The sequence below is a fragment of the Phlebotomus papatasi genome, chromosome 2 (assembly GCF_024763615.1).
Source record: "Phlebotomus papatasi isolate M1 chromosome 2, Ppap_2.1, whole genome shotgun sequence".
Classification (NCBI taxonomy): domain Eukaryota; kingdom Metazoa; phylum Arthropoda; class Insecta; order Diptera; family Psychodidae; genus Phlebotomus; species Phlebotomus papatasi.
In genome coordinates, this window is record NC_077223.1 from 57,285,800 (window position 1) to 57,305,304 (window position 19,505).

General features: G+C 32.3%; 1 protein-coding gene across 1 annotated transcript in view; it reads right to left on the reverse strand.

Annotated features, from left to right (window-relative positions):
* Positions 1-3,019: 3,019 nt before the first annotated feature.
* Positions 3,020-19,505, reverse strand: part of LOC129801863 (tyrosine-protein kinase Src42A) — a 47,759-nt gene continuing 31,273 nt past the window's right edge. Inside the window, exons 4-8 of the mRNA XM_055847254.1 lie at positions 19,345-19,429; positions 18,562-18,640; positions 11,375-11,871; positions 8,116-8,282; positions 3,020-3,898 (exon numbers count right to left, since the gene is read on the reverse strand). Coding sequence (XP_055703229.1) covers positions 3,690-3,898; positions 8,116-8,282; positions 11,375-11,871; positions 18,562-18,640; positions 19,345-19,429 — 1,037 coding nt within the window. The 3' untranslated portion in view covers positions 3,020-3,689. The remainder of the gene's footprint in view (positions 3,899-8,115; positions 8,283-11,374; positions 11,872-18,561; positions 18,641-19,344; positions 19,430-19,505) is intronic.

Genomic DNA, 19,505 nt, shown 5'->3' on the forward strand with positions numbered 1-19,505 from the left:
GATTAAACCGTATTTCTATCATTTTCCACAAAGCCGTCTCTCGGCTTAAGTCATAAGTGTGTCTAGGTAGAGCATTACACTCAGTCCCGGGATTATGCACATTTTCGGGACCGAAAAAAAACGCGCTAAATGGCATAATGTATCGAGGAAATTTGCATAACTGCAGACGCTTTCTTTTGAATAGGTCGGCCGTAGAACGAATTTCGCGTGAAGTAAAAGTATTTTTTAAGAAATAAAGCAAGAAGATTCAACTGTTTAATAGAAATGCATTAACAAACAGTAGGGGAGACTGAGGCAAAGGTCACAAATCGAAAGTTTCAAAATTCAATATCTTCCAAGATAAATAAGATAGCGGCTTAAAATTTTTTCAATGGATAGCTTGCATAGACCTTCTTCGGTATTGTATGTTTCTTATAATTTGAACAAGAATTTAGAAAATAAAAAATATCAAAATTTTTAGCCCTATTTTTGAAATATTTTCCTTGAAGGATGTATCAATAATTATTACCTACTTATTATTCAAAATTTATGCACTGATGATTATTTCCTAAATGATTTGGATTCTTTGAATACGAAGCCGCTATCTATTTTTAGAATTTTACAAAGATTCTTCTCTCAAGAAATCTTTTTATTAAGAATGACCACTCAAAGTGAAAAAATGGTTTTCGCTAGTGCCCTAATGTCATAAAAACACGGCTTAGAAAAATTACATAAAAGTGATTTTAAAACTAATAGGGCAAGTGTGCCAAATTTTGGCATAGTTGTATGCAAGCGCCAAAGTATCAAGTTTAAAATGTAATATTTTTAATACAAATTGATTTTTTTATTCCTTCTTCTTAAGGAGTGTTGTTTGGAACCTTGTAGTGTAGACAGTTTACCGTCTTTATTTGCTCTAAAATCATTCTTAATATATTTTAAAATGAATAAAAATGTAGACATAGCTTTGGTGGCCTATTTCGGCCACCTTAATTCTCATAGTTCCTTGCCCTTCGGGAATTCTCCCAAAGCGTTTTTTACGTCATCTCGTTTGTCGAAGATACATTTTTTTTATATTTTTTGCATTGTATAATCGCTAGAGTATATAAAAACTAAAAATTCATGGAAATTTGAGGAACACAAAAGGTGGCCGGAAGTGCAAGCTGGCCGGAATTTGGCACACTTACCCTAACCAGTCGTACAAACGATTTAAGCAGAAAAATCAGATTTCCGTCTAAATATTGATGTGCAATTTTTTGTATCCGGTGAATTTTTTGCAGTGAAAATGGGCCTCCGAATTGTCGAATCAATTATATACAGGAAGGCCCCGGACCCAACTTGTAGAAAAATCGCCACTGAATTTCCATTTTCTTGAGGAAAATCTACGGATTTCCAGGAACTATTTGAGGTGGGCATATGAACCTAATAAGTGAGACATTTTTTTGACATAGTGGAAGAATCGCTTCGGTTTGTGTGTTAATCAGAAAATAATCACAAACATTGGACATCATTTTACAGTATCAAGCATGGGCACTTTCCCCTAAAGTGTCTTTAACCCATTCCTTACCATGGTATTATACATCATACGCAAATTGAGTGATTTTAAATGATTTATTTCTGAGCAATTGCTATACGAATTGCTGTCGGGAATGGATTTTTAGTTAATTTAGTCCCTGAATTTCTTGGAAAAAATCGTCCGACAGAGATGGAAATACATTTTGTTGTTCTTTTCTCGCTTCACGGAAGGTCATGCAAAATTTTTGCTCAAAATAGTGAACGGAAAATTCGACATCCCGACAAATTTGTTAAAATTGACGTCTTTCCTCTTTCTTGATTTGAAAGTTGCCAATTTGTTTTCATGGATAGTTATTCTATCTAAATCAATAGAGTTTATAATGAATTAATGCACAGAATTTAAATTCAGTGACCGTTAAGACGTGTGTTTGACAGGCGCTCCCCGCGCCCCCATAATAAGTTTTTTTTTTCCTTTCAAAAAATTCATCTATTAATCAGTAAGAATATAATTGAAAAATATGAACATTTTATCTCAAGTATTTCTAGTACATTGACTGAATGGGTTAAAATTCCCGTGTCGTAAAATAGTATATATTCAGGCGTATTTCAAAAATGTTTTCATAAATTGACTCCCAATGGTAGGCAAACATGCACAATTATATGTGCATAATTCCGTCAGGTGCATAATCCCGGGACAGAGTGTAGATAGTGGTATCGGTGGTATCTTATAGTTTGCCTTCGAAGGAATATTGAGGAAACCACTCTATTCTAAATATATAGGTACTTCCCTGACTATTCATTGAAATATTTATCAGCCTCATACAAACATTTTTTGTCCAAATTATAGGGTAAGTGTGCCAAATTTCGGCATAGTTGCATATAAGTACCGAAGTCCTAAGTTTGAAATGCAATATTCTTAATTCATATTGATATTTTTTGTTACTTCCTTTTCGGGAGGGTTTTGTGGAACCTTGAAAATTAGTTTATCATCTTTGTTTTCTTTAAATCACTTGGTAAAATATTGAAAAATTAATAATAATATGGACATTGCGTTGGGTAGTATTCCGGCCACTTTGAGTGAAATACCGGCCACCTTGTTTGTGACCACCTTTTGTGACGCAACGGATTGAAAATTTCAAAACGTCATACGGAACTTTAAATTTTAATTAATTTATTTCCATGGCCGAAATTACACTCAAATTGGCCGAAATTAGAAGCTGGCCGAAATTTGGCACACTTACCCTACGCAATCAAAAATTTCATTTCGTGGCTTATTCTACCCCCGGTCTCTCCTACACCTTTTTTTTCTAGAACATTTACTAAAGATTTTTAATAAGGTTCCTTTTACGTATAAAAAGGCTTCCGAGTTAAAATTGTTTTGAAGACAAAACGATGAGGAAAAAAACTTCAGTGTGGCAGTTAAAATATTTTATTGTAGAATTATTGCAAAAAAAAACTCCGGAAGGAAATAAAACCCTTTGAAAGCCTTGAAAAAAGAAGACCTTTAATTTTAAATAAAAGAGCAAGATTAATTGGTTATAGTGTGATTTATTGAAATATAAAAGAACCATGATTGTAATTTTTACACATACTGTGACATGACATTGTATTTTCTCATTCAAATTTTCACTTTTCTTTTCCAATAATTATAATGCTGAAGAACATTTTGTGTATCTGACACTTTTTTATCCATTTCTTTTTTTTTCAATAATAATTATGTATATAGTAAATTGTAAATCTCTCTATATAGTTACTGTATATATTTTCATCTTGTTGTGAAAGTAATAATGCTAAAAAAAATTGGAAAATACGCTTACAGCCCTGTCTGAGAGCGCGCTTCGAAGTAAAAAAAAAAGATCCTTAAACAGAGAATGATCCTGTCACATTTTTTTTTGCTGTTCACAATTTTATCATCTCATACTACCCCCCTCCTTCTCACTACTCTGTCCTCTTTTTCTCGAGATTAACCTACTGAATTAGCAAATAAATACAGAAAAATCCAGCGAGAAAGGAGCTCCAAAATCTTTGACCATTGTGTCGCATTTGTGTGCAAAAGGAAAAATAGATAAGAGGGATAAATGTGTGTGTTTTGTGTGTATATACCCAACAACGGGAATGGAAAGCGCTTGACCAACGAGACAGAGGAAGAAGAAGAAGAATACAAGGAAGGCAGTTGCTGGATCCCCAGGACGTCATGTTCAATAGGCCTGAGCCTCTTTGTATTCGCTTTGGTCCATCGTGAAAAAGTCCTCGAGCTTCCACTGAAGTGTCTCAAAGGTGGGACGCCGCATGGGATCCTTGTGCCAGCACTCGAGCATAATCTCATACAGGGGCTTGATGCAATTAGGCGGCATCGGCATCCTATAGCCATGCTCCACTTGGCTTAATACTTCTGCGTTTGTCATGCCTGAAATCAAAGAAAAAGGAGAAAGATATTTAGAACAATAAACAAATTTAAAAAAAAACTTCTTAAATCTATAAACAATTGATTTACAAAAAATCTTATTTTGATTTTTTTTTGTTATAAGTTTGGATTACAAAGGTTTCAAATACGTAACCAGAGTTTAGAATTTAAAAAGAAAACATTAATATTTAATATTAAAAAATTAAATCAATTCGTTCATGGCACAAATACAAATAAAAAAAAAAGTTCTATGCAGGAATTTCATCTTCAATAACCTCAAGAAGGACCGAATGAAGGTCACTCCGCATAAGGGCAGAATCACATTGACAGTAAAATGCTCACCGTATTTCGTTAATTTACGCATTTTCATTGCAATTCTTACGCAAATTCTCGATTACCGTATTACCTTATCTCATACTCGGTGGCACTAGGTGAAAATAGTATAAGAATATTGAAGAAATAAAATGAAAATGCGATAAACGGTAAGCAAAAAAAACTGTACGAGAAATTAATCGTAAATCGTAAAAAAAATGCATAAATTAACGAAATACGGCGAGCATTATAAGGCCTTGACAGACCTGAGGATTAGCCGAGAGACGGCTTAGCGTAACTAATATTTGAAATAATGGTTAGACATCATTTCCATGATTTTCCACTAAGTCGTCTCTCGGCTTAAGTCCTAAGTGTGTCTAGGGCATTACTGTCAATGTGATTCTGCCCTAAAAATCAATAATCCCGATTAAGGCAAATGTATTACAAGTAAAACAAAACGAATGGTACTTTTTGTCGGAGACACTAAATCGGTAACGCTAACCTCTTACTTATTGATTTATTTGAAATAGAGAGACGATTGTAGAGAAAACCGGGGCACATTTGGTCAGAAAATGAAAGGGGCAGATAATCCTAACCGGCTTATGTAGGTGAGATTCTTAATGTGAGCTAACTCGGAATGCATGCAAATTCGATTTAGAGCTGAAGTTGGGGGACGCGATTCAGTTATCTTGAATCAAATTCGTGAAATTATACAAATTTTGTATTTAAACCAAAATATCAAAGATTTGGATGAACTGGCACAAAAGTGATATATGGGTGAAATGTAGACCAGAATGTTCTCTATAATTTTGCCGGAGAACTTGATCTCATCGATTAATCAGAAGCCGAGATAATCGAGATTGTTTGTTTCTTAACTCGTTTTTACGACCAGAGCGCCCCAAGTGTTCATTTGAAGAACTTCAACTATATCAAAGAATTGTTTTATTTTGTGAGACTTTCCATTTAAAACACTATTTTAAATGTCTTGGTCGAGTAGAGGCAGTCAAATTTACATCTGAGTGGTTTCAAAGCGTTATTATATATCAATTTTTTCACACTTAAACGGCAAAATCGGACAGATTGCATTATATGATCGAAAAATGATGTATGAACGAAATATAGAGACAAATGTCCTCTACAATTATGTTGAAGTAATCATCAAAATCGGTTCAGCGACAGTCGATATAATTGAGGTTATGTGATATTGAAATTGGTTTTTCGACTGTGGCGCCCCTGGTGTTGGTATTTCAGCCCGATGCACAATGGAATTTTTGAGTTACTTAATTTAGAAAATCGAAAAATCTTCTTTTTAAAAATAGCGCCCCTAGCGGTGGTTTTATGAACTTGTGATGTTAGAAGGGGAAGTGGCATTACATGAGAGCTTTCCAAAAAGCCCTCACTTTTTATAATCTTACAATTAGAACCAGAGTTATGGCCATTTTAAGAAATTCTTTTTGGACCCTTATAGCTAGTCAGGGGGGTCGGGGACCTTAAGTTTGGTATTTATGGAAAGCCCTAAGGCCCAGCTATAACATATTAAATTTGAGCCCGATAGCTGTCATAGGGGCTGAGCTATTGAGAAAACAAAAAAGGGGGGTATTCAAAATGGCGGAAGGGGTGGGGGGGTGGGGGTGGGGGGGTCAATGCACCAAGTTGCAATTTTCACTCGATATATAACCTTTGCCGAAAACCGGAAGTCGATATCTCTTTTAGTTCAGGAGCTATTAAGCTCCAAAGAGCGGCCGGCCGGCCGGGAACGTAAATTAGCCACATATATATTCGTGATCAGGAAGTGCTGAAACACATTTTGGCCAAGTTTGAGCTCGATCGAACGACATGAAATTTTGTTAGGATTATAGTAGGTGAGATTATTAAGAATCTCACCTAATATTTTTTGCTTATAAAATTCCGTTTTTCCTAAATTTTATAAACAAAAAAAATATTTCATTTCTAAAGTTTCTAATTGGAGACAAACAGTGTAAGTGAAACCGTGACGAAAGACTTCCAAAACCTTGTTGATTTGCTCTTGAGTGCAGGATTTGTTCTTATTCCTGGTCTTTCCTCCTTTCCCATCTAAAACAATAGGAAAGTCTCTCCAAAAAAATCATATTTCCGGGGTTTCCTATTGAAGCATTTGCAGAAACTTTAGAAAAACCCTTTTTGTTCATGAAATAGGTAATAATTTCATTTGAAAACTTCACGTACCGTTAACAATAAAGATCAGCACTTAATTTAACTAAAATTAACCAGAAATGTGACATTAAATGTTAAACAAAACGAATAAACAACAGTCACCTCATTGTGTTTTTCATTGGAAAACATGGTCGATCGATGAAAAATTCGATAGTGAAAAGGTACACTTTTAATTTTACTGAGAAATTAACAAATTAAAATTTGTGAATATGAATGGAGTTTCGCTTTATTTAGAGCAAAATTAACTAAATAATGAAATTGAGGTATAGAAAATACATAAATATAGCAATTTAGTACTGTATTTATCATGAAAACAATGGCGTTTCCATTTGGAGTAGCGAAAAATTTCCATTTGGAGCAGGTTTTGAATTAGCTTAATTTAAAATATCCCGGGTTTAAATCTTTGCCAGGTTATCAAAACTCTAAAAGAATGCTTTTTCAAAACTTCGCTTCGGATAAGGCATTTTTTCTTTTTAAAAATTTAAATATGTATGTATACTTATCTAAATCATTATTATTTTTTATTAATTCAGGAATCTCTTCTTCAAAAATCATCAACTCTAAATTCCATATTCACAGAATCTTAATTTCTGCACCACAACTTAAGATTTTTGTTTTAGTTTCATCAATATTTTTTTATTTTTTGTTGTGGCTTGGTTGCATAGGGAAGACGTAAAAGAAAGTGAGAAAGTCAAATTCTTGATGCATTTTCTTTAATTTCTTTGACCAAATAAATTGCCAGCAGGATTCTTTTCCTCGATATTTTTTCATGTTATTCCTCTTGACTTTGGTTGATTATTTCTTCCTCTATTTTTTTTTTTAGCAAAATCCGTTTTCTTTACGTACTTTTAGGGATTTGTTAAATATTTCATTCCTCTTTGACTTCACTTTTCACACAGACTCAGATGCTCAATTCTCCTCAGATTTATCAATTTAAATTGACTTGCAAAACTTTCAATGGCCATTCTAAAACGTCATAGAATATTATTTTAATTTATTAATATACCAAGGAATATTATAGTGACTTTCAAGTGTTATTTAAACACTTTCAAGAAGCTCAAAATTCTAGAGAATCACCTCTAAAAAAAAATAAATAAATTGTTAATAGATAGAGAAAATTCCATTCTCTTCAGGTGTTTCTTAATTCACTTAAAAACAAAAGGAAAACAGATAAGAAACTGATTGGAATAGTGAGAGTTCCAACACAAAACACTCTTTTCTTGCGTAATTTTTTCCACGGAAATACCTTTCAATTGCATCAAAATTGCACATTATTTGTAATTTGAATGTAGTTCTTCTGGGAAAAAAATCTCTTTGAAAATTAATATTAAATGGAGTAATATTTAATATATAAATAATTTAATACATCATTGATATTCTCATTTAGATTCATTTTTACAAGAAATCCCCACGTTAGTAAGATATGCAAATAATCTCATGAATCACGAGGAAAATTCATGCATCAATTGAATCGTGTGCTCAAATTCTCCCACAAAACTCCCCAAGCGAGTTTTAAGGGGAATTTCTGTAAGTAAAAGAAATGCAGATTATACCGCAAATGCAATTAGCACCTGAAATTTTGTAGCAAAATAAAAATCCACCAGATGAAAGTGAAACTTCAAAATTTCCATCCAATCGATCGTGACACTATTTTTAAACACGTGGGACAAATAAAAATAAATGTATTTTGTGTGTAATGCAAAGTTCTTTCTTACCTGGATATGGAATTCTGCCATAAGTCACCAACTCTGTCAGAAGAATTCCAAAACTCCACACATCAGATTTAATGGAAAATTTACTGTAATTGGCAGCTTCAGGTGCAGTCCATTTAATTGGAAAACGAGCTCCAACCTTTGCCTCATACTCATTCTCTTTTATTAATCTGCAAGAAGAAGAGGAAATCCCATTTGATTATATTTTATGCTAATTAAAAATCTTTTTCTCAAGGTTTTATTCTAAAACATCTTTTTTTTCCTACGAATACTCGAAAAGAATTTTTCAATATCTGTTGAGATAAATGTGTTTTCAGACCGATTTTCAAGTTTTTAAAAAGGAGAGAACATCAACAAAAAAACTCTGAATAAAATGCGTAGTATAAATTTCAAACTTATGACGAAATCTTGCTTTTAATGATCCAACTATTTTTTTCTTTTAAATTCAGATTTGCAATCAGCTAGTTTTTTTTCTTTAAGAGAAACAAAAAGATATACAGATATGCACAAAAATCTCTGCAATTAATTTAAAAAAAAAAAAAAAAAACTGACGGGTAGTTAATCCTAATTGCTTTTTGGAGTAAATTAACGGTATATGGTTTACGTAAGCATTTGAATTAAGTAATATAACAATTAGTAAATGCAATTTGATAGTCTCTAACTGTAATAAAACGAATATAGAATATTCTGGAAGATTTAGATTAAATACTTTTTACTGCTCGAACTCAAAGAGAGAGCAGTTATATAATCGACTTTTTTTTCAACTTGTCACTGTTCAGGAGCTTAAACGGTAAGAGATATCGACTTCCAGTCTTCGATGACCCCCAATATAAAAAACAAAATCTCTCGACGTTTGGTTCCCCCTCCCCACCCACCCCTCCCCCCTAACCCAGCCAAAAATCATGTTTTTTGGTTTTTCTCAAAATTCGCCACAGCTTTTTCAATGATTTTTGGATATATTTGAGAGCTAGTCCTGGCGAACATTTCGCCCAAACATACCTATGACCGGAAAATTTGCCATTTTGAATTATTGAAGGTCAAAGGTCAACCACTTTGGAAGGGTAATTTTTCACCCCATTTGGTTAAAATTGGATTTTCTGGAAAAGTATTGAATTTCTGAACCCGACTGCATCGGTCATAATCGGTAATGGATCGTTAAAGTAACGGTAATGTAATAGCTCTGTATTAAATCAAACTATTTTTCGCACTTTTTTAGTATTTTGACCCATATAAAATTCAAACTCTCAATGGGTCAAGTGGTAGAGCACTCGCTCTATGATGCAAGTGTCCCGGGTTCGAATCCCCTTTAGGTCACCAGGGATTTTTCTGGCGTTAAAGGTGTTCGAATTGCATCCAGTGAGCTTCACTGCACTTGATTCCACAGGCATGGGACTGACATGACAACCTCATCCCGTACAAGAAAAAATAATAATGCATGTCTAGAAATCCCCTTGTGGGAAGGCCTACTTCCTTCATGGAATGTTGTGCCAGCATTATTATTATTATTACTATTGCAATTTCCAACCCAGATGCATTGGTCTTCATCGGTAATGAACCGGTTAAGTGCCGAGTTTAAAATAATTTTGCATCCCCAATAATTAATATTCCCTAAAAATGTTTTTTCGGTTTTTCTCAAAATTGGCCCAAGCTTTTTTAATGATTTTTGGATATGTTTTAGAGCTAGTCCTGGCAACATTTCGCCCAAACATAAATCGATTGAACTAAATTTAATTTGGTGTGATGTTCAAATGAAGAAGAAGAAGAATGGGATAGAACATATGCAAAATGTGCAAAACATTGCATATGCAATTTAAGGATTGTAAATTTTGATTACATGAAATTTTCCTGATCTAAAAGGTGTACCGGAGTCATTATGCCTCCGGCACACCTGTTAGATCGGTATAATTTCATGAAATCAAAATTCGCATCTCTTTCTTTATCAAAAGACTTGCAGTAGTTAATCCCACTCTTTTGATCTCAAAATGAGACTGAACTAAATTTAATTTCATGTGATGTTCGAAAGAAGAAGAAGAGTGCAAAGGAGTAGGACAGACATATGCTAAACTTTTAAGAAAAAAAGGGATGTGAATTTTGACTTTGTGAAATTTTCCTGATTTAAAAGGTGTGCCGGAGTCATTAGGAACACATTTTTAGATCAGGAAAATTTCATGAAATCAAAATTGATATCCCTTTCGTTCTCAAACTTTTTTATTATCTGTCCCATTGTTTATGGCGCTGGCACACCTTTTCAATTGAATGAAATTCAATCGATTAAAATTTTACCCCTTACTCTTTTAAACTGAAATCAGATACAGCTGTCTCTTTCTGTCAAATGAAATTTCAAACTGAAATTGAAAATGAAATTAAAATTTCAATTTTCATTTGACAGAAAGAGACAAACATATCTTATTTCAGTTTGAAAGAGTAAAAGGTAAAATTTCAATCAATTGAATTTCACTAAATTGAAAAGGTGTGCCAGCACCATTAGTACTTAAAATGGTGTAGAATATAATTTGAATTAATTCCTATAGTCTTCAAACGAAGAAGAAGAGTGTGAAAGAGCATATGACATGTAAAATGTTTGAAAATAATATATGCATTTTAATTACATGAAAATATTCCTGATCTAAAATACTTGTTGGAACCATTAACTTCTAAATAAAACATTATTAGTTTTTTGATAAAAAAAAACGCACAATACAGGACCTGTTGCGATAGTTTCATTAATTTTCCTAGTTCTAGATATTTTTCACCATTTTAAAAATCTTTAACATTCATTTTCAAATGGATATAAAACAATGCAGTAGTACTGGAATTATATAATTTGATATTAAAAAAAAACTGGAAAAATTGATTTCTTTATAGGGGCAAAAGATATCTTAATTGTTCTAAAAAGTTTCCCTATAGGAACACTGAGAAAAAAAAGAGGGTGGGATTAACATTTTTTCCTCATAACTTTAACACTTTTTAGGTGTAAAAATATATCAACATTTTTTAATGTTAATTTACATTTGTATAAGGGTAAAATTGACACGAAAAAGGGTAACTTTAACCCTCAATACACCTAAAAAGGGTAATATTTACACCGATTTTAAAAAGTAAAATTAACTTTTTCGGATTTCTCTCAGTGAATACATGAATTCAGAAAGGTAGAGAAACTTTCAATAGTAACTCTTTCATTAAATCTGGGTAAAACATTTGAAAATGTAAAATAAATTATTTTAAATATACGGAAACAATTCAATCAATAATTAACACTTACCTTGCTAATCCAAAATCGGCAATTTTAACTATATTATTATCAGCTACCAAGACATTCCTGGCCGCTAGATCGCGATGGATGTAGTTCTGGGACTCGAGGTAGGCCATACCAGCGGCAATTTGTCCCGCCATATCAATGAGCTGAGGCAACTTAAGGTTGCGCCCTTTATTCTGCAAATACTCAAGCAGAGAGCCGTGCTTCATCAACTCCGTGATGATGTAGATGGGCTCCTCCATTGTGCACACTGCATACAACTGAATCAACTTTCCGTGACGCAATTTCTTCATTATTTGCGCCTCCGCCAGGAAGTCCTTGGGATCCATTGTGCCAGACTTGAGAGTCTTAATTGCCACGGGAGTTGTATTGTTCCACAGTCCCTCCCAAACATCACCAAACTGTCCAGAACCCAACTTACGAACAAATTTCAGAGAGCTCCTATCGATCTCCCATTGATCTCGTGTCCGATGCGATAGACCCTCAGTCACAGGTTTCTCAATCTGATACACAACAAAATAAATGAAAAAAAGAAAGTGATAAGGAACAATTTGACTTTTTAATTAATTTTGGCTTTCCTATAAATTGGTCTTTTTTTCCATACAAGAAACATAGATTACTGTTAACCCTTAAATGAACGACTATTGCCCAATAATTTGAAATTTCTGAACTGAGGATTTTTCGCTTAAATTTATTTGCATTTAATATTGTTTTTAGCACTGTTAAAAATAGTCTTTCTATTGTAATTAGAAAGACTTAATGATTGTAAAAATAATATTTAGAAAAATCTCCATTAATGTTTAATATTATATCTACTGCTTATGCATTAATGTATTTATTCACCATAAAGGGTAAGAGTTTTGTGCTGAAGAAAAACCGTTCTGATCTTAATGTTCAAGACAACTGAAGATGCATATCTTACGATATGAACCATATGATTTTAGACAGATTTAAAATATATTGCGGTCATTATTATTTTTTAATATATTCGCAAAATTGCATTTTAATTACTATTATGAATCTCAATAAATGTCTTTTATGTTGAAAGTATATCTTGTAATTTCCTTTTATTCACTTGAAGGAATTATTTTTAATGATTTAAAAATACAGAATCTCTTTATTTTCAAATAAATATCTTTATTTTTGTTTTACAGAAAAGTATATCAAGTTCTATTTTGAAATATGATATTAAGAAAATCAGGAGTCAAGAAACACGGTAGAGGAGACTGGGGCAAAAAGTCACAAATCGAAAAATTCAAAATTTAATATCTTCCAAGGTAAAAAAAGATAGCGGCTCAAATTTTTTTCTATAGATAGCCTTCATAGACCTTCTTCAATGTCGTAAGTTTCTTAGAATTCTAACAAGGAATTTAGAAAATAAAAAATATCAAAATTTTTAGCACTATTTTTGAAATATTTTCCTTGCAGAAAATAACAATTATTACCTACTTACTTTCCAAAATTGATGCACTGGTGAATATTTTCTAAATAATTTGGATTTTTTAATACGAATCCGCTATCTATTTTAGAATTTCACAAAAGTTCTTTTCTCCAGAAATCCTTTTATTAAAAATGGCCACTTGGGGTAAAAAGTAACAAAAGGTGTAGAGCAAAAAGTAATAAAAAAGTGAAGCAATTTCTGATGTCTCACGGCGAAAAGACACGTCATTATCATGTTTCGCTGCTTGTTGTTTGCATTGGTCAAACGATTTGCAGTCTTTTGTGTGTTTTTTTTCTAAAATAGCTTGAAAAGCGCTTTTCTCGTTTTCTCACTTTTCTCGCAGAGAAAGCGGTGTTTTACAAAGGTGTAGATGAATAAATTTTCTATGAAAATATGTCCTCTAGGTATTTTTTTCAAATTTACGGAAGCCCGTAATGAAGCGAATCAAAATATGATAATGCCCAATGTCTGGTACTATTTGCCCCAGCATTTTTGAGAATAGTCACAAAATTACCTTTTAGAAATTGGCTCGATAAACCTATTTCCTTACAAAATAGAGGAAAATTACTTTCACAAAATTGTAGAGCGATAAATTTCCTATAAAACTGCGCTAATTAGAAATTTTTGAAGTGCTCGAGTAGTTTGTAAAAAATAAAATATCCGTTTTGTGACTTTTTGCCCCAGTCTCCCCTATAGACCTTTTTTAAAAACTTTTCTATTTCCTCTTCTTACGACGTTTCGGAGATTGGTTGTATCCTTCCTCAGGTATGGGTAGGTATGGGGAAGTTCTTATCAGGTTCTTGGGGACTCACTTGAACAATTACATACACAATTACATGTTTCTGTGTCAAACAGTTCAAATGGTGTCATCGTCACAGAAAGTGATTTATGAAGTCCAAGTGTATGTAATTGTCCAAGTGATTCCCCAAAAACCTGACAAGAACTTCCCCATACCTACCCATACCTGAGGAAGGTATGGGTATATACCAAACTGCGAAACGTCGTAAGAGGAGGAAATAGAGAAGTTTTTAAAAAAAGGTCTATACCGTGCTTCCGGACTCCAAATTATCCACAAAAGACCGGGATTACAATTTAAGAAAATCTGTTCATAATATACTTTATAATTCTTTTGACTTCTAAAGTGTGTGGTTTCTAAAACTGCTACACTTGCGTACATGCCCATTTGGCATAGGCTCATTAGAGCTAGCCATCTAGCCATCCTACTTTGACAATGCTTTAATTCGCAGAAACCAAGAGAGCAGCAGTGAACTGTTTTCCACTTTCTTTGAAAAATTATTAAAGTTTGTAATTTTGTGTAGGGTAAATGTTCTAATTCAAAACCATTTCCAGACGCTTTAACTTTGACAGAAGATTCAACACGTTAAGTTCATATTTTTTCTGAAGAGAATTACGTAAATTTGCTCCTTGACTCTTCTAGAATGTAACGGATTAGTGAAAATTCTTGCAGTAATATTAAATAAATGTGCAGGATTTAGATGTATAATTTTTTTTTGTGTGGTTTCTAAAACTGCTACACTTGCGTACATGCCCATTTGGCATAGGCTCATTAGAGCTGGCCATCTAGCCATCCTACTTTGACAATGCTTTAATTCGCGGAAACCAAGAGAGCAGCAGTGAACTGTTTTCCACTTTCTTTGAAAAATTATTAAAGTTTGTAATTTTGTGTAGGGTAAATGTCCTAATTCAAAACCATTTCCAGACGCTTTAACTTTGACAGAAGATTCAACACGTTAAGTTCATATTTTTTCTGAAGAGAATTACGTAAATTTGCTCCTTGACTCTTCTAGAATGTAACGGATTAGTGAAAATTCTTTAGATATAATTTGAAAACTTCTTTAATACAAGAAATATACGCGAGCGTAAAATGCTTCTATTGTAAACAAATTAATCCAAATGGAGACAAGGTAAAATTTCTAATTGGAGACAAACAGTGTAAGTGAAAACTGCGACGAAAGGCTTCCAAAACCGTGTTGAGTTGCTCCTGAGTGTAGGATTTGTTCTTATTTCTGGTCTTTTCTCCTTTCCCATCTCAAACAATAGGAAAGTCTCTTTAAAAAAAAATCATATTTCCGGGGTTTCCTATTGAAACATTTTCAGACACTTCAGAAAAACCCTTTTTGTTCACGAAATAGGTAATTATTTCATTTCAAAACTGCACGTACGGCTAACAATAAAGATTAGCACTTAATTTAACTAAAATTAGCCAGAAATATGACATAAATGTTAAACGAAACGAATAAACATCAGTCACTTTATTGTGTTTTTCATTGGAGAACATGGTCGATCGATGAAAAATTCGATGGTGAAAAGGTACACTTTTAATTTTTCTGAGAAATTAACAAATTTAAATTTGTGAATATGAATGGATTTTCGCTTTATTTGGAGCAAAATTAACTAAATAATGAAACTGTGGTATAGAAAATATATAGTAGTTTAGTACTCTATTTATCATGAAAACAGTGACATTTCCATTTGGAGTAGAGAAAAATTTCTATTTGGAGCAGGTTTTGAATTAGCTTAATTTACCCTAAACATAAAATAAAAATAAACGGATTTTATGCAATGGCTTATACAAGCTGTGAAGGAGGATTTCCACCGTTTACCTCTGGCGGTTGGTGACCAACGTTAAGACGACGATGGACACAATAAAAAGAAAATCAATCTCCGTTTCTGCAAATTGTTGCGCTTTTAAAACATTATTAAATGACAAATTTTGTCATTGAATATCTATCTATCTACTCGACAGGGTTGTAGTAAATCCTTTCGGCATCAGAGGGAAGTTGGGAAACTTTGAAATTGGTTTTTTTCTTCTATTAGCGGGTTCTCCAAGCCGGTTTACATTAGTTCTACGTTAATATCCTCATTTCTGTCTGCAATATCCATCTAGAAAAATTTACTAGGGGAACTTCTTGTAATATGGGACAGCTTGTAATTTTGGACACTTTGAGAGTAAAGTTGAACAATGCAAATAAATTGATAAAAATTATGGTATTTTCTTCCAATATTTAACGAATACTGTATTGTATATAAATATTTATTCCCTGTAGAAGGATTTAACACCAAATTCTCACTTGTTATTTTGAACAAGTGTTTTTTTTCTTCTCAATATTTTGTAAATTTATAGTTTTTGTGATGATTCGCTTGTAGAAACACCTAGAGAAACAAAGAATCTACAAATGAGATACAATGCAAAAAACTTTAAAAGAGTTCGGACAGGCAAGAAATTTGGTTCTTGAAGAGGCGAAGTCAATTCTCTTTAATGAAATGGAAAGCTTCCTGGGGTTTTACGGTTTCGTTTCAAGAACAGGAGGAGGGCTTGGCATTTTAGGTTTAATGGACATCAATTGGCTATCCTATTGACGTGGATTAACTGTCCAAAATTGCAAATAAAGTGTCCGAAGTTACAAGCAAGCTGTCCAAAATTACAGTCAAATTCATGTTAACATTTTTATTCATTTTTCTAACATATTAAGATTAATGTTAGAATAAAGCGAAGACAATAAACTGCTTGTAAAGATGCGAAAAAACACTTTGTGAAGTATCATAAAACTTCAATTTGTATTGAAAATATTTCACTTCAAACTTACGACAATGATGCTTATATGCATCCTGTCCTAAATTACAAGCACTTTCCCTATCTAGCTAGTAAAATTTATTATCCAGTTAGTAAAACTTACTACCTATCTAGTAAAATTTACTATCCGACTATATACATATTCTAAGTTCTTACTGTCTGATCTAAGATCCCATTTATTGAGTGATGTTTTTTTTTACTATGGTTATTTCAATTTTGTATGAAGGATGGGAAATTTTAATATCATCTTTTCTGTAATAATAATACCTGAATAGGAATATAGTAATAATATATAATATTTGTATTTTCTGTAGTAGTAATATGATGAATTATTATTATACTCTTAATCTTTATGTTTTAACGATATGTAAGTTTCCATGAAAATTACAGTGGAATTAAGGGATTTTAGGAAGAACATATATCATTGCTGTGCTCTCAAAAGTGTTCTCATGCGAATTTTAACATTTTTCAGCACTACTGTTTAGCATATTATATAAATCATCCCTTGTTCCATTTTCATTCTGAGCTCCTCAATTATCTGTTAAACGCTCTCACAGTAAGTCTATTTGAAAGAGTAGGGTAAGTGTGCCAAATTTCAGCATAGTTGTATGCAAGCGTCAAAGTCTCAAGTTTGAAATGTAATGTTTACAAATTGATTTTTTTAATTCTTTCTTCTGAAAGAGTGTTGCTTGGAACCTTGTAAAGAGTTTACCGTCTTTATTTACTCTAAAATCATTCTTAATACATTTTAAAATAAATAAAAATATAGACATAGCTTTGGTGCCCAATTTCGGCCACCTTCATTCTCATAGTTCCTTGCCCTTCGGGAATTCTTCCAATGTCTTTTTCACGTCATCTCGTTTGTCGAAGCTACATTTTTTGTTATTCTTTTGCATTTTATAATCTCTAGAGTGCGTAAAATCTAAAAGTTCATGGAAATTCGAGGAACAAAAAAGGTGGCCAAAATTGCAAGCTGGCCGGAATTTGGCACACTTACCCTACATATAAATTTTCTTTTTGGACAAATTCATGTAGCAATAATTTCCAAGTAAAAAAATCTATTAAGAGTTTGATGGCATTGTTAATTAAATTATCATTATTTCATCAATGTTATATAAACAACAGTAAAATGTATTTTTTTTGCGAAAAATCCCCTTTACAGAAACCTTCGTCTAACCATCAAGAAATTCATGAGCAAAATCAGCCAAATAAAATAACACTGAAGAACTTTCCAACTACCAAAACATTCAAATAAATTTTGATTCATGCATTTAAGGGTTCTATTACAAAATATAATAGTCTTCAGCTTTTTCTATCCCTTCCATCAAATTATGCTTATTTTTTTTGCATTTTCTCAATAAGGACACATTTATGCAAAAATAGATTTAATAAAATGGTGTGATTCTATTAAACTCAATTTAAAATCCAATTTGGTTTTATTTTGTGGTGTGAACAAAAATCAAATATATAGATGAATTTCTCTCCTCGAAAAAAAAAAACAAAGTGAATAATAAAATGTAAAAGAAAGAATAATATATAACAATAATAACACTGAGAAAATTTCTTGAAAGATCATTAAGATTAAATAAACATACAGGAGAGTTTCCTATTTACCTCAAAAAGACCCAAAATGACTGACTAAAATGAACGAAAAAAAGATACAAAACCTTCTTTTAGAACCAGGATAGAAGTTCTTTTTTGTTTGTTTTTATCACATTTTTTTTTTACTTTAATTCTTCCATCAGTGTCTATAATAAACCTATACACCTAGTTACTATTCAGCTGAATTGCGATTATTTTAACCACACTAATTAATATCTTTATACAAATTTTATGGAGCTGACATACAGGTTGGACCATAAACATTCGTTATAATAAATGTTTGAAGCATTAGATATACGATTAATTATTGCAGTAATATTAAATAAATGTGCAGGATTTAGATTTATATTTTTTTATTTCCGAATTGGCCATTTGAGTAAGGTATTACAAAATTCTTTAGCTTTAAATCTAATTCTGAAATTTCTTACTTATTTTTGAGGTAATTTTGCAAAAAAAAAAAACAATAAACAAACATTGGTTTATTCGAATAATTATGGCACTTCCTGTAGTTATAAATGATTTTTTTTCAACAATTGACAAAATTCTTCCACTTACCTGTACACAGGGTTTACACAAATTTACACACAATCCATCTGAATCCTTTGAATAGTGCTCCACTAACTCCTGAAGTGTTCTGTTTGCCGAAAAAAGTAAGAAAATAAATCAAGAAAAAATTATAAACACGTGTGAAATTCATTGCGAAAAAAAACTGAATGACAAAATTTATTATTCAATATATATTACTAATTGAGAAAATTATGAATGGAACATGAGCAATTGGATGAGGCATTTACTTTTTGTATGTTTTCTACCTATACTCCAAAGTATCACCTTCTCCCCAGGTAAACTTTTAATTCACACATAACAAGAGACATTCTATGAATGTTAAATGAATTCCTGAAAATCACATCGCGATGCTAAATAGGTCAATTGAGTCATTAAAAAGCAAAAAAAAAAGCACTTATATATCTCGTGCAAGAGTGTCGAAGGAGTCATTAAACGGTCAGTGAATTCAAGTTGTAGCAATATTGAGTTTAGAAATCATTGAAGTCTATGCGATTCTTAACCATTTTGTGATCCACCACCCCTCCCCCTCACCGCACTTTTATAGAAGAACGCGTAAAATGCAGACAATTGAGAATTGATTGGAAGAAAAAGTGCTCTTAAATAGTTCATTTTTCCACTATGAATTTTTCATAAAGAAAAAAAAAAGATGAATCACAAAGTAAATGCCTTAAATTGCATCAATGAACCTTGTTTCAAGAACAAAATAGTAGAGAATGAAAATAATAAAAATAGAAAAAAAAACAACAATACAATCCAATCAAATCAAATTACCGGAAAGTTGTGCGTCGTGCAATGAAGAAGCCACCTTCATCCAATTGACGGATTCGATAGTGTTTCACTGTGTCTCCATCTCGAACTGCAATTATAAAATGCAAATTTCCAATCAAATATAAAAATAGATCCACCATATCATTATTGATTCATCTTTCTCC